Source organism: Musa acuminata, chromosome BXJ1-11 (assembly GCF_036884655.1).
Source record: "Musa acuminata AAA Group cultivar baxijiao chromosome BXJ1-11, Cavendish_Baxijiao_AAA, whole genome shotgun sequence".
Lineage (NCBI taxonomy): Eukaryota > Viridiplantae > Streptophyta > Magnoliopsida > Zingiberales > Musaceae > Musa > Musa acuminata.
In genome coordinates this window covers 29,863,895-29,877,437 of record NC_088337.1, presented here as the reverse complement: position 1 = coordinate 29,877,437, position 13,543 = coordinate 29,863,895, and the positions used below count along the sequence as shown (strand labels likewise).

General features: G+C 38.4%; 1 protein-coding gene across 6 annotated transcripts; it reads left to right on the top strand.

The window, feature by feature from the left end:
• The first annotated feature begins 2,708 nt into the window (after positions 1-2,708).
• Positions 2,709-12,044, top strand: LOC103972601 (U-box domain-containing protein 35). Of its 6 annotated transcripts, none has more exons than XM_065090732.1 (11): positions 2,717-2,853; positions 2,946-3,021; positions 3,962-4,200; positions 6,034-6,152; positions 6,231-6,352; positions 7,951-8,174; positions 9,651-9,937; positions 10,042-10,143; positions 10,231-10,569; positions 10,636-11,385; positions 11,517-12,044. In XM_065090732.1, exons 3-11 carry the CDS (start codon positions 3,966-3,968, stop codon positions 11,697-11,699), a joined length of 2,361 nt encoding a protein of 786 aa, XP_064946804.1. In that variant the 5' UTR covers positions 2,717-2,853; positions 2,946-3,021; positions 3,962-3,965; the 3' UTR covers positions 11,700-12,044. The 6 variants fall into 6 exon arrangements, with proteins under 6 accessions (XP_018676320.2, XP_064946804.1, XP_018676319.2 ...); XM_018820774.2 differs by having other exon boundaries at positions 2,724-2,853; positions 2,946-3,081; XM_018820775.2 differs by lacking the exon at positions 2,946-3,021 and having other exon boundaries at positions 2,709-2,853.
• The last annotated feature ends 1,499 nt before the right edge of the window (positions 12,045-13,543 follow it).

Sequence of the window (13,543 nt, the reverse complement as noted above, 5' to 3'; positions counted from 1 at the left end):
CATTATCTTTATAATAATTCACTCGACCCATCGACTGTGGATATACTAGGCCACTACATCGTAGTCCTTGGATGATATAGCGGAATCCAATCCTTTGAACATATTTATCCTCAATTATCGTATTTCTATAGTCCATCATTCATATAGTATCCTAGAGACCATGTACCGAGTATGGTGTTGTAAGGTTCATACGGTTTCTACTCGAGTCTCACTCTAATCGGATTCTCCCGAAGAACTCTTTCTCTCTCAATCCAAATGACCATGGCTAGGGATTTGTCTGAGCAAGAACACATGAGACATTTCTCTTATGACACTAAGAGCGGATGATCCTCTATCGATATTTAATAGCCCTCGGAAAGTTTGCTGCTACTCTCGATGACCGACTATGCTAGATCTGGAACTTCCATGCATATAAGTCTGACATCAAATAGTGAAGTACTCATACATGACATCCTTAGTGTCTCAAGTCTAAGGACCTAATACACTATTACGATGATAAAATCGTTGTCTAACAATAAGACATCATTAATCATCTAGCATTCCATGAGCAGATTAATCAGTGAACTCATTCTCTAATGAGCACCTGTACTGTATCCTTAGTATCCCCACATGAGCTAAGACTAGTCGTCTTCATCATACAAACGAGTATACAGTACACCAGTATGTATAGTTATCTCGATATCCCTCTCGAATAACCTATGACCGAGATTATTTAGAGTTTGTATTTAAAGGTGAATCAATTTCATTATCGTGATCTCATGATGATCCGATTCTCATTGCATAGATTCATGGACATCACAATATATTCATGCAATCGATAATATAAAGTGATAAAATGTCAAATAATATAATAAACAAAAAGAGTGTGTCATGTCACACATGTCATCAATCATATGATTGGTTTGTATGGCACCTATGACTAACAGATAATAATTTACTGATTCAAAAGGAGTTTTAAGTCAAAAAGAATTCTGATAGATGTAACTCACGACAAACTCGGTATTAGGCTTAGAGGGTCACACACATATGGTGGACGACGCAACGAATATATGATTAGATATATGATATTCAATAAGTCCATATTTTATTGGATCCATTAGGTATGATCTAATAGAGCTTAAAGTGATTATTGATTAAGGATTCAACATCCATTAAGCCATGGGTAATTGGATGAATATTCAATACACATTAAGACATGATCCATTAGTGCAAGATGACAGCAAGAGGGATCGATCCCTCCTTGTTTGGTATTGCTTGGTGGTGCACGATCGTGAATAAAGAATCCGTCGTGCGATCGCGAATAAAGAACCCGTCACGCGAAGAGGTGTATCGTTACGTGGATCTCAATATGATATCAGAGCTAGGTTGCTCATACGATGATCGATTATTAACTACGTAAATCAGTTTACTCGTAAACTAATTACGTTTTTTTTTTTTTTTTTTTCTGATTTCAAGATTAGGATAGCGTGTGTTTTTTTGGCGGCTGAAACGCTCAGATGATCAATAATTTTTCGTCAAAAGGTTAACGGGAAAAGGGGGAAAAGGGCAGCAATGGTTGCTGACCTACGGCCTTGGCCGACCTTGCCAAGGGCTGCTTGGCCGAGAGCAACCCTTGCGGCCGGGAATCCCTGTCCGGCCAAGGGTGCTAAGCGGCCAGGGGCACCTTGCACATGGAGACCAAGACTAGTAGTCCATCTTTTGTTGAGCCACACAGGCCTCCATTGGTTTGACTGATATACGTTTACTTGGATTCCAAGGAGTGTCGATGAAGACTGATGACAGCAATCTTAGAGTTGACCAAATGATTGTCTTGGCATATGAGAGCTTGGGATTAGGTCTGGCTCTCTGTTAAATTATGACCAGCGTGAAACTGTTGCTTAATGGGGAAGAAGGAGATGAGGTCATGATCTTCCAGAAGAATATTACATATGACTGTAGCATTCAGATTTTATATCTTTCTTCCAAATCCAAGTCAAACTTCTCCAGGAATCAAACGCAAGAAGCGTGGGGTCATATGAACTTCAGATTCCCAAGAGGACATCCCCTTCGAGGTTGTTTCGTCTTCAAATTTTGCAGCTACTTTCGTCCCTGCATAGTCATCGACTTTTCAACTCTCTCTCTCTCTCTCTCTCTCTCTAATATAAAAAGCCTGCATCTTCATCTTCTTTCTATCGGAGCCAATCATCGAGAAGAGGTAGTCAACGGCGACCCACAAGATAAAAGCTTGCGACTTCTAGATCCGATATAACAGCACATGACAGGAAACTTTTGGGTTACTTCAAGTTGACCTTCCAGTCAACCCCCTGTGCTGCCTTCCCAAACTTTTGCCTTTGCATGGTGAACATCCAATCGATGCAGTTCTTTCTATCAGACGCTCTTACGTATTATGTATCTATGAATACATCTCGTGTTAGCTAAATCTTCTAACTGGGAATTGACAGTGTTTAGAGATTCATAGAATTTGACTGTGAAGATAAGTTCTTAGGGGGGTTTCTACACCATCACAAGGCTTGGGTAGGAATTTATGGGCATCATTCATTCAAGAAATTTTGTGAACAAAAGACTCGTTCCCGTGACATGATCTTTTATTTCTATCCATCTATTTTACTCTACGATAAAGGAAACTGTGATTTAATGTTGTCAAGGTTGACCATGTAAAGCGAAATGGGGGTATTGTGGTCTCGCCCAGTGGCTATTTGATGTGTGTGAGCCTACCATATGGTTCACATCACGCGAAGCCTTTGTCTTTGGTGCATATATGCAAAACTTAGAAGCCATTTACTGAGAAAGAAAAAGTTGGAATTTTGCTCCACCAATCATGAGTTCATCACGAACAACTGTGGGAGAGATTTAGTAAGTTTCCCGATTAATTTATTTACTTTTTGTCTTTTGCCATTTCTGAGTCTTCGGGGCATTAAAGTCGCCAGTATGGCACGGTTTGGTAGCGGTCGCGTCCTCTGCTTGGATGAGGCGATTCTTCCACTTTCGAAAGGAGATTTTGATGTTTAATATCGCTTAAAGGTGCGATTTTGATGGCCTTTTTGGTTGGTCTCTTCCGACGGTGTGAAGCGGCGTAAAAAGGTATCCGGGAGGAACTTTGTGCTTTCTGTTGGAATCTTTGCTCGCCGGTTTCTTCGTGTGATTTGGAGTTCTTCGCTGTCGTTTTACTTCTTTTTCTGCTGTCCTATGTTGGGTTTGTGTCGACATGTGCTTTGTAGGATGAAAGATGTTTTTTGCCCCTTCATCTTGGTCTGCGTTCGTCGTTAGATGCCTTTTGCTTCTCTTTCTCTTCATCTTGAGTCGATTTAATATTCGAAGATCAATTTGGCATAAGTAAAACACGTTTCTTGGAGTGACTTGGTTGTGCTGTGTTTGTGGTTTTCTTATATTGTTTACTTGGGTTTTCATTCTCTCATTTTCTCTCAATTTTTTGGGATTCTTTTTTATTTATTTACAGAAAAAGGGTTTCATATCTTCTGTTTTTGGCTGTTGTTGAGAAGGGGTTTTTCGATTGTTTTCTTCCGATTAGACTGTTAGTTCGATAAGAGAAAAGGGAGGAGTGTCTCTTCACCCAAAATGTACATCCACTTCTTGGGAGGAGATGATTGAGTTCTGAGAGAGGTCTGTTTACTCCTTTTCTTTCTATAATTTAGGGGAAATTTTCTATCATCCATTTCTTCTATCTTCTTCCCAGTTTTGTCCAAGCTGTGCCTTGTGACCTTCTGTTTAAGATTATTGGTCCATTGTGCTATGGGTTGACAAAACTCTTTCCATTTCAAGTTTAGAACCTGTTTGTAGTACATAAATTTAGATGAGTTTTTTAATGTTTTGAATGCCTTCAATACTGTCTACAATATCTTACTATCTTCTAGCTTGAAATAATTTCATGTGGTAAACATTAACTGCATGATAGCTGATACTTCTTTGTCTTTACCTTTCTTAACTCTTTTTGCAAGTAAAGAAAGATGTGTAATAATCAGATTGTGGAAAAGGAAGAAGGCAAAGATTTCAGTATTGGAGAGATGGAAGAAGGTAACAGATTGGTACATGATTCACTTTCTACGGTTGCACTTGCCATAGATGGGACAAAAAAAAGCAAGTATGTGATCCAGTGGGCTCTGAATAAATTCAGAGATGAGGGTAGAGTTATGTTTAAACTCCTACATGTTCGGCCAAGGATTAAGATGATTCCAACACCAAGTAAGTCATGACAGCAGATCTAACTCTTGTAGTGGCCATGCCATCTATGTCAAGGAATTCTCTTTTTTTTTCTTTTTCCAATTACTTTGTTAGAACAATGTGCATTATTTGTAAAAAGAATAAACAAGTAACACCAGAATCCTTGAGACACGGCCAAAGATAAAATCTGTGCTCCTAATCCTCATTTTCCAAGCTTGACTATCACACAAAAATGGTTAACAATAGACATGCAGTTGTGTGCATAAAGTAAAGCCATGCTCCTAATCCACAATTCGCAAGCTTGAGTAGGCACATCTTTGAACCTAGAAAAATGAAACTTCTTACATTCCCATAATCAAGCTTGCTAGTTGTGGATGTGTACACATCCTTCAGGAGGATGTCTGTTGATTAATAGACACATCAACCTGAATTATTTGATATTGCAGAGAACCTATGAAGCTATGCCACTTTCTAGCACACAACATTGTTTCTGGGCAGCTCTGTGTTGATTGACATGAAGAATCCCTGAAGTATTTGAGATTTATCAGTTTAGTTCTCTTGTAATATCATAATAAATTCAGGTGAACCAAGTGACAAACAAACTTATTTCTTAGAGAGAGAAAGACAATGACACTTGTCCTTTAAAATGTTTGAAATTACAAATTATGATCTTTCAGTATGACAATTCTTGTATTGTTCATTGTAATAGATCCGGATGCCTATGAAATTTGATTGATGCATATAGAGGTCAGGGAAGTTCTCAGTCTGATTACCAGCACATTCTTGTATAATCCAGTGAAACTTGCTTTCTAGTATGTTGGTTCCATTTTTGATACTTAGGACCAGCTACTTATAATTTATTGACTTGTTTCATCCTGTAAAGTATAATGACATCTTGGTCCTGTTCCTCTTATTTGTTATGTTCCCTTCTCATCTCTGGAAACCGTGAGTTGCTTTCTTCAAATTTGCTAAAGGTAGCAGGCCGTAATAGCTGAATCTGTTCAGCTCCAGATATTGCAACTGTTGCTCCATGTATTTTCGCTGGATGCATATCTTCTTGAAGAGCATGTCTGCTTTCCCTCTCTAGTTCATTTTTAGTGAGAAAGTGCCATGCAGTTTTGTTTGGACAAGGAGTATAGTTTGATTTGGATTTTAAGTGAGCCCATCTGTTAAGAAGGGTCAATTCGAATTGTTAATGGAAATGCAACAATTTTTCTGGAAAGAGAGAAAAACAGTGAAAGAAAAATTAGAGTGGAGGAAATTCGTTTTGTGTAACTTTATTTTACGCGGATGCTTTGTATCATTCTTGCCCCTGGTCAAGTATTCCACTTATGGATATTTGTTTCAGTATCTTTATCCACACCTGTGTCTTCTTTGATCTGTCTTGTCCTTCTTTTCTGCATTTTGGCTTTCAGATATATCCATCCAATAGTTAGGTTCAATTAGTGGGATTCTAGTGGGATTTGCAATTTAATTTAATGAATTTTAATATTTTTCAAATGAGATGACAAATTTTCTTTTCTTTTAAGAATACACCACAACAGGACATTTGTACTCTTTGAAAAAAGAAAAAACAACAAACTCACCAAAGTAATTACTAAAACTAAGGATGAAAATTCAGAGGAAACATCTTAAAATAACTACCTTGATCCAGAACCATACTTAGCTGAAACCTAATCTTAAATTCAGTCCTACATTAAGCATTTTCTTAAACAATTTGATCTTTTTCTTACAAGTTTTCTGTTGCCGCAGACATTGGAATTTTCATGATTTTTTAGCTTAAACATTATTTGGAATCCCTGATAATCGCTCATTTGATATGTCGTTCTACTTATAACATGTCTATTATTTTAGTGGGGAATCTCCCTGTTAATCAAGTGCGAGAAGATGTTGCCTCTGCATATAGGAAGGAACAAGGATGGAGAACCCAAACAATGCTTCGTCCCTACAAGGATATGTGTTCACAAAACCAGGTCCAACTTGTTCCATTACCTTATTTTCTTAAATTAAGAAAAAGATTTGATTAAGGTATATTTGGACAATATATGCAGATCGAAACCAAAGTTGTGGTACTTGAGGCAGATGATGTAGCTGAAGCGATAGCAAAAGAGGTCACAGAAAATTCTATCAGCAAGCTTGTGATAGGTGCTTCTTCCAGAAATGCATTAATGAGGTACTATAACTCCCAGTTTTCACCAATTAGTTAGGAAAAGAGATTTGTTGACACTTTCATAACGCATTGCTCTAAGAAATCAAGCAGAAATGTATTGAAGAAAATTCAGAATTGGCTTCTTTTTTTTTTTTTTGAGGGGCCTCTTCTAGACATCACCTTACTTTTTTGGATGCCACACCCATGAGCTGGGTTTCAACTTAGTCCGGTTTGGGATTGATATAATGGGTAATGCAGTTCCATGGGATTAATTTGATAGAACACAACTTCAATGAAAATAAAAGGCAGATTGATATAATGGGTAATGGATTTCTGCAAGGGTAATTTGATAGAACCACAGTTTTAATGAAATTAAAAGGCAAGTAGACGTAGGATAAAAAGAGTAAGAAGTGAAAGTGACGAGATGAGTTGGTGGTGAAAGGAAATTTTGTTTTGATCAGTATACTTCTGTTTAACCTCTAGACTTCATAGTGAAGGCTCATGTATCAATTATGCCTTTCTAACAGAAAACAAATGCAGCAAGACTCTCCCAATTAGAGAACCTGGAATTTGCAAAAAGACCACGTACTTTACATAAGTTGAGTTATAGTGGATATCGCCCAACATAGCTAAAACCGAACCCTGGACGAATATATTACCAAATCTTGCAATTTGAAACTTTCTTACATGTAGAAGTTTTTGAATTGGCTTGCAATATGTGCTCTGACAAATTGTTATTTAATTTTTTAAGTGTCCTAAACTACAAAGACAAGATCAAAGCTTACATGAAATTAGTGTCACATGCAACTGCTAGTTTTAAGATGCTAATTTATGCCTGTAGCAAATTTGGTTCTAAAATCAAGATCTGTGGCTCTTTTATTACATGATGCAATTGGGACCTTTTGCTAATTATCTAAATATACATTTTTAAATAAATACCAAATGCTTGGATTCTAATGTAATGGAATATCTTATAGGAAATCACTGGGCTTGTCTACCTGTTTTTTATGTTTTTCTCTAGGATATCTATGATTTTTTTCTTGTATATATTGTGTCATTCAGCCTTTACAGAAGTGTAATTTAATAAACTTTGTAGTTTTGTACAGGGTACACTAATCCCACTAAAAGTATTAAAAGCTAAGCAAGTCTTTACCGAGCACTGCGGTATTAATCTTGATAATTTTTTCGTGGCTTTCCTTTCCGTCCAAAATTAACCTTCCTATGAGTTTTCACATTCAAGAAGCTTCGTTCATCCATATGTCGAGTTAAGGTTGCACAGACTGGTCTGTACAGAGTACAGACCCTGAACCTTTCAGGAGCTTTACAAATTGAGATACCTTTTAATCACCAGATTATGGAATTTTGGTTATTGGTGAAAATATCATATTTTTGTTCTTTGTATATTGTCATTTTTTTTCTCTTGTAGTTTTTGGTAAACTTCTGTACATGCTATCTTTCATAGTTTTTAGTAAACTGTTCGATCTTTTTCTCTCTTTGGTCCCCATTATCATTGCATGAATGCACAAACACTTGATGTCCATATTTATTTTTTCTGATCTAGTAAGAATCTTTTGATGTTTATTTCATTAAAGCCACAAAGTTTATGATGCATATTGCTGTAGGAAGTTTAAGGGAAGCAACTTGCCAACCAGAATTGCCGAATGTAAGCCAAGCTTTTGCACAGTTTATGTTGTCTCAAAGGGTAAACTGTCATCTATTTGTGCATCGGTATCTGAGATGGATGAGACTGCATCCACATCAATAACAGATGATAGTGCTAAAGAAGAAAATGATTCCAGTGGACTTTCTAGCAGTTTTTCAAGCAATTCTAGAAATCCTATATCAGGTAATGAACTGTCTCCTCTGCACCATATGCAATTAACTTGAGCAGTATTCTAAATGACAGACATAGAACTGAATCACTGATTGACAAAGAAAAAAGTGGCTAAATACTTAAGAAGTAGAAGTAGAGAAACTTCAGATCATTTGCATCCAAAAACTCCAAAAAGATGGTAGATATTGCAATGAGTATCCTGTTGCTTAATCCCTTGTCATCGACTCTTAGGACGTGTCACTGAGGTCAGTCTGTTTTCTTCTGCTGCTGAAGATGTTGGAGTGAAGAGACATGGATCTATTACCCATATCTTGGTTATGAAATTTTCCAGATATAGGCTTGTACTATATGTTCTTCTCAATTGTCACTAGGCATACAATTTACACTCAATATAAATAATTATGTGAACTTTCGGGACTACCAAAGATGAGTTCTATTAGCACTTAGTCTAAATAATTATGTGAAGTTTTGGGACTGTCAAAGATGAGTTCCATAAGAGCCTTTGTTATGGAGTGGCCTGAAAAAACATCCTCCTAACTGGACTCATGCTACGATTGGCCACTTCCCCTCATGACCGGCCACACGGGAGGGTTCCACAGCCCAACATAAGGGCTTTACAGTTGGCAGGTCACTACCTTTAACTGGGCCAATCATGGGGACCCAAGGAATCCCTCAGATGGTCGTCTACGGTCTAACATAAATTTCTTTGAAAAGGGCATGTGATCAGGGCCTTTTTGGTCATTACCTAGTTTAGTGGCCAAAGGAGACCTATTTTGAGTTTAATCAGTGTCCCAAGTATGAGTAAGGGTATAATCTATGATAAACAAGTTATTTTACTATTAAGATTCCATATTTAAGAGTTCTAGATGCCTCTGAAGTGACAAGATCAACTCTCCTTTCCCCCCAACCCCTCCATATATATAGATCATGAAAGCCATTGGGGGGTGTTTTTGACTTATTATCCTACCAAGCCTTTATAAGAGTTTTAGCTTAGGTTAATTATTCCCACTCATTCACTTGGAGGCACTAATTTCCCAAGAAGAAGAAGAGACCATAACCTTACAGCTTTCCAATTGTTCATTATATAACTAAAGATTAATTTTCAAGTTCCCATTTTAGATATTGTTCACACCAAATGTAAATGATGTTGTCGCATCAAATTTTTAGTTGCAGATTCAGGGTGTTTATGGCTGTGATCAATTTAAATGTAAAAGAGATAGCTACTACACACTTTCTTTAATGGAGGAATTCTTAGGGATTTCAATTTTTTTTTCCAAACAGAAGAGCCAAAACTCACCTCCATTTATACATGCTAGATAAAATTTGTAGGGAAAACAAAATGCAGTGTAATTCTGCTGGCCAACAGATCATTGCTGTGCAGAGTCAAACATAATCTTCTACTCATGATGATTGTGGCACTGGCATATGTTTTCTTGAGATTTTTTTACTACTCTTACAATTAGTTTTTATTTTGTGCATAATTGATAGGCTCGGGTGCAGAAGTAAAGTCCTCCTTTCGGCTCACTTGTCTGCCACAACTTCAGCAGGAAGCCTTTATCAGTAAAGATTATGGTAGATCCAATTCAGTTGATACTCTTCTAACTGGAAACATGTCTCTGCTTGAAGATTCTAGAATTTCTAGTTCTTATGTATCAGAGAGTCAATACAGTAACAGTATAGCTAGTCTGAGAAGCTATCAAACAGTTAAGTCATGGAATTTTACTACGAGTTCGACATCCCATAGTTCAAAAGAATATTCACCATCAGGAAATGAGGTATACCAACTGCAGTGTCCTACATCTAAAATGAAGTTTTCAGGTCACAAGAAATTTTTGTATATGTTGACTAGTTTGTTTACTCTCAATCCTCTACCATGCAGGGAGACATAGATCTTGAGCTCGAGAAGCTGAGAACACAACTCAGGCATCCTATGGGGATGTTTAAATTTGCTCCAAATGAGTTGCATTCTGCTTCCCAACAGGTAGAGCTTTTTCTTTTATTACACAAAAATTCTAAATAGATAATTGAAATTTGTTTGCGTTAATTTGTGAAATTTTCGGTTGGCCAGCTGCATGACATACATGAGCACGACAGTGAGGAAATATTTAAACTCCAAGAAACAAGGTCTAGATTAGAGATGACCGGTAAGATCGCTCAACTAGAAAATGAAAGACATGAAGACAGTGAGAAGCAAACTCCTGAAAGGGAGCTTGCATGTAGTAGTGAGCCTTATATGAAGTACAATTGGGAAGAGATAGTTGATGCTACCTTATCATTCTCTGATGCTCTCAAGATTGGAGTTGGAGCAAATGGAACTGTTTACAAGGGAATTTTCCATCATACAGTTGCTGCAGTGAAAGTATTGCACTCCAGTGAGGGTTCTAACACCAGGCAGTTCAATCAAGAGGTAGTATATATTTTTCCTTAGTTTCCTTAGTTTCCTCTAATCTAATGCGTATATCCAACATTCCAGCTTGAGGTTCTTAGTAGAGTTTGTCATCCACACGTGCTCCTGCTGCTTGGTGCATGCCCTGACAAGGGCTGCATTGTTTATGAATATATGGAAAATGGTAGCCTGGAGGACAGATTACAGTGCAAAAATGATACACTCCCACTTCCATGGTTTCATCGCTTTCGTATAGCATGGGAAGTTGCGTCTGCTCTTATCTTTCTACATAACTCGAGACCAGAACCTATCATACACCGGGATCTTAAACCTGCCAACATTTTGCTTGACAATAACTTTGTGAGCAAGATTGGTGATGCTGGACTTTCCACTTTAATTCCTACATCCAATATGCCTTTGTCTACAATGTACAAGGACACTGCGCCTGTTGGTACATTTTTCTACATGGATCCCGAGTACCAGAGAACTGGTTTGGTGTCAGCCAAGTCTGATACCTATGCACTAGGAATGGTGATCTTAGAGTTGCTGACTGCAAAATCACCAATGGGACTTGCTTTTGCCATCGAAACTGCATTGGAAACGGACTGTTTGATGGATATTTTGGATTCTAAGGCTGGACGGTGGCCTGAAGCAGGGGCGAAAGAACTTGCTAATCTCGGACTAAGGTGTTTAGAGATGAGGCGCAAGGATAGGCCTGAATTGAAGGATCAGGTTCTTCCAGTGTTAGAGAGGTTAAAAGATACAATGGCACAGGCTCATGTTTCACTACGTGACCCCTCTGTTCCTCCAAAGCATTTCATCTGTCCAATACAGAAGGTATTCGTTCACCCTGTTAACTTACTACAAACATGTGATACCACTTAAAATCTAATTTCGTTGCACTTCTCATTTGAATTGGATATGCTTTACAAGTATGTGCTAAAAGCACATCCCTGAATATTTTGCAGACTGTGATGGATGATCCCTGCATCGCTGCTGATGGTTACACATACGATCGGTATGCAATCGGGGCATGGCTCAGCTGGAACGAAAATTCACCGATGACAAATTTACCATTGCCCAATAAAGAGCTCATACCGGACAATTCTCTTCTATCTGCAATCATTGATTGGAAGGCTAGAACTCAATGACACCATGATGATCCATCCATCTTGGAAAGCCATGTTGCTCTTTCGCCCTACATATCCACGTCAATTAAGTCAAAGAATGTTTTGGTACTGCTGCTATGACAGTAGTGCAGAGTCTCTGTAAATATAAAAATGCCCAGAAAAACAAGTTTAGAGCAGAAGATGACATTGTAGAGAAATGTGTAGAGTAGTATGTATGTTTTGTGTTGTTATATGAAACGAATCAGCCATGAGATTTTTTTTTTTCCTCACTAGCAGTCCAAAATTGAATAGTATGATCGGAAAACAAGATTTTCCTGAATGTATTCTCATCAATTTTTGTGAATCAAGTCATTTGAATTCTTCTAATTTGCTAGTGTTTGTATGAATGAATGCTTGTTGACTTTGCCATCAATGACACTGCTGGTTAAGATAACTAGCTCTTCTTCGCACACCATATGATATGTGAGCATTTTGATGCCAGACTTTTACATCAAATAACAGCTAAGTTACAGTTTCATAATCTCTGTTTATTCCAACTTTTTCTGCATGTACTACTCTCTTCAGAGCTTTGCTGGCTGTGGGAGAGAGAGAGAGAGAGAGAGAGAGAGAGAGAGAGGTGACAAGCCAGAGACCAGTTTGGCCGAAGGAACTCCATCAATCACATGCCTGCCACAATGGCCATCAGGTCAACTGGAGACACACAAGGTAATCCAAAGGTTGTTCTCCTCCAAAGCTGCGACAGACAAACTTCCGACACCCTATCTATCATTTGAGAGGGAATAATTCCCTCGGCAACTTGGAAAAGATGTGACAGCATCAGAACTACATCTCAGGCTCCCATTTGATTGTAATGGTGCTAAGAGCATCAGATTTCTTGCTTCATCATTGTTTCCATCTGTACAACTGCAGGAAAGAAGAGCACTGAAATGATTTGGCTTGTAAAGAACTGAACACCATCCGGAAGTCACAGTTTTGCGAGTGGAAGTCACATCAAGTAGTGAGGGGGATTCGACATCACAAATATGCATCCAATCACCAAGAAAAAAAGGAAGTCTTGGAAAGAAAAAAAATGCATATACTTTTTCAGAAAGGCAATGATAATGTAAGCAGAAAAGAAAATTGATTGTGGGATTCCCATGGACTCATGTTGCTGTATGCATGCTGTATGTCCTTTAGGGAAGACTCCACTGGACCATCATCAGTATGAACCTCTGATGGATCTATCATTATTAGATCATGGTGATCACCAGATTTCAGGGTTCCTGTCCTCAAAAGCTGTGCTCCATTATGGCCTCTTACATGAAATGTGTGTCACTTCACCCTCACTCCATCTTGAAACTTCAACTATGGGAATGTGAGATGCATGCAAACATCATTCAGTCACCAGAAGATTGTAAGAACTTAATCTGCAACTTAGTTCATCACTATGAATCTTTAAGCTGTCATGTGATTCATCCTCAGAAAGTGAGATCTAGCAAAGGCAGCCTCACATGTGGGTCTCTACAACATTATTATTACTATAAGAAGCACTTGACAAGGGACAGAATGGCCGAGGTTTGAATAATGGCCACAGACGTGGGATCTCATCCATGGGAATTGGAACCCATGGCCATGCAACTATGAACAGTGAGAGCGTACACAGCTTGGAGGAGACACAGTGGCCCACCTCACCACTACCGATGTCCTCGTTCCATGTTACATGCCATGCTGCGATGGTTCATCATGATGTTGGGTTTTGGTAGAGGGCAAGGCAGTCGGACACTCTCGATTGCACCCTAAGATTAGGTGGTCGGCCGACTGTAGCCGCCACGGCAGTCTCGCGGATCTAAGATGCGTCGATCGAGCCGCTGCACGCCTCGCAAAGC

Coding starts and splice junctions, on each gene's coding strand:
- LOC103972601 (XM_018820775.2), top strand. CDS start 3,966: ATGTGTAATAATCAGATTGTGGAAAAGGAAGAAGGCAAAGATTTCAGT. Junction 8,175..9,650: donor TTCTAGAAATCCTATATCAG/GTAATGAACTGT, acceptor CATAATTGATAG/GCTCGGGTGCAGAAGTAAAG. Junction 11,386..11,516: donor TCATCTGTCCAATACAGAAG/GTATTCGTTCAC, acceptor AATATTTTGCAG/ACTGTGATGGATGATCCCTG.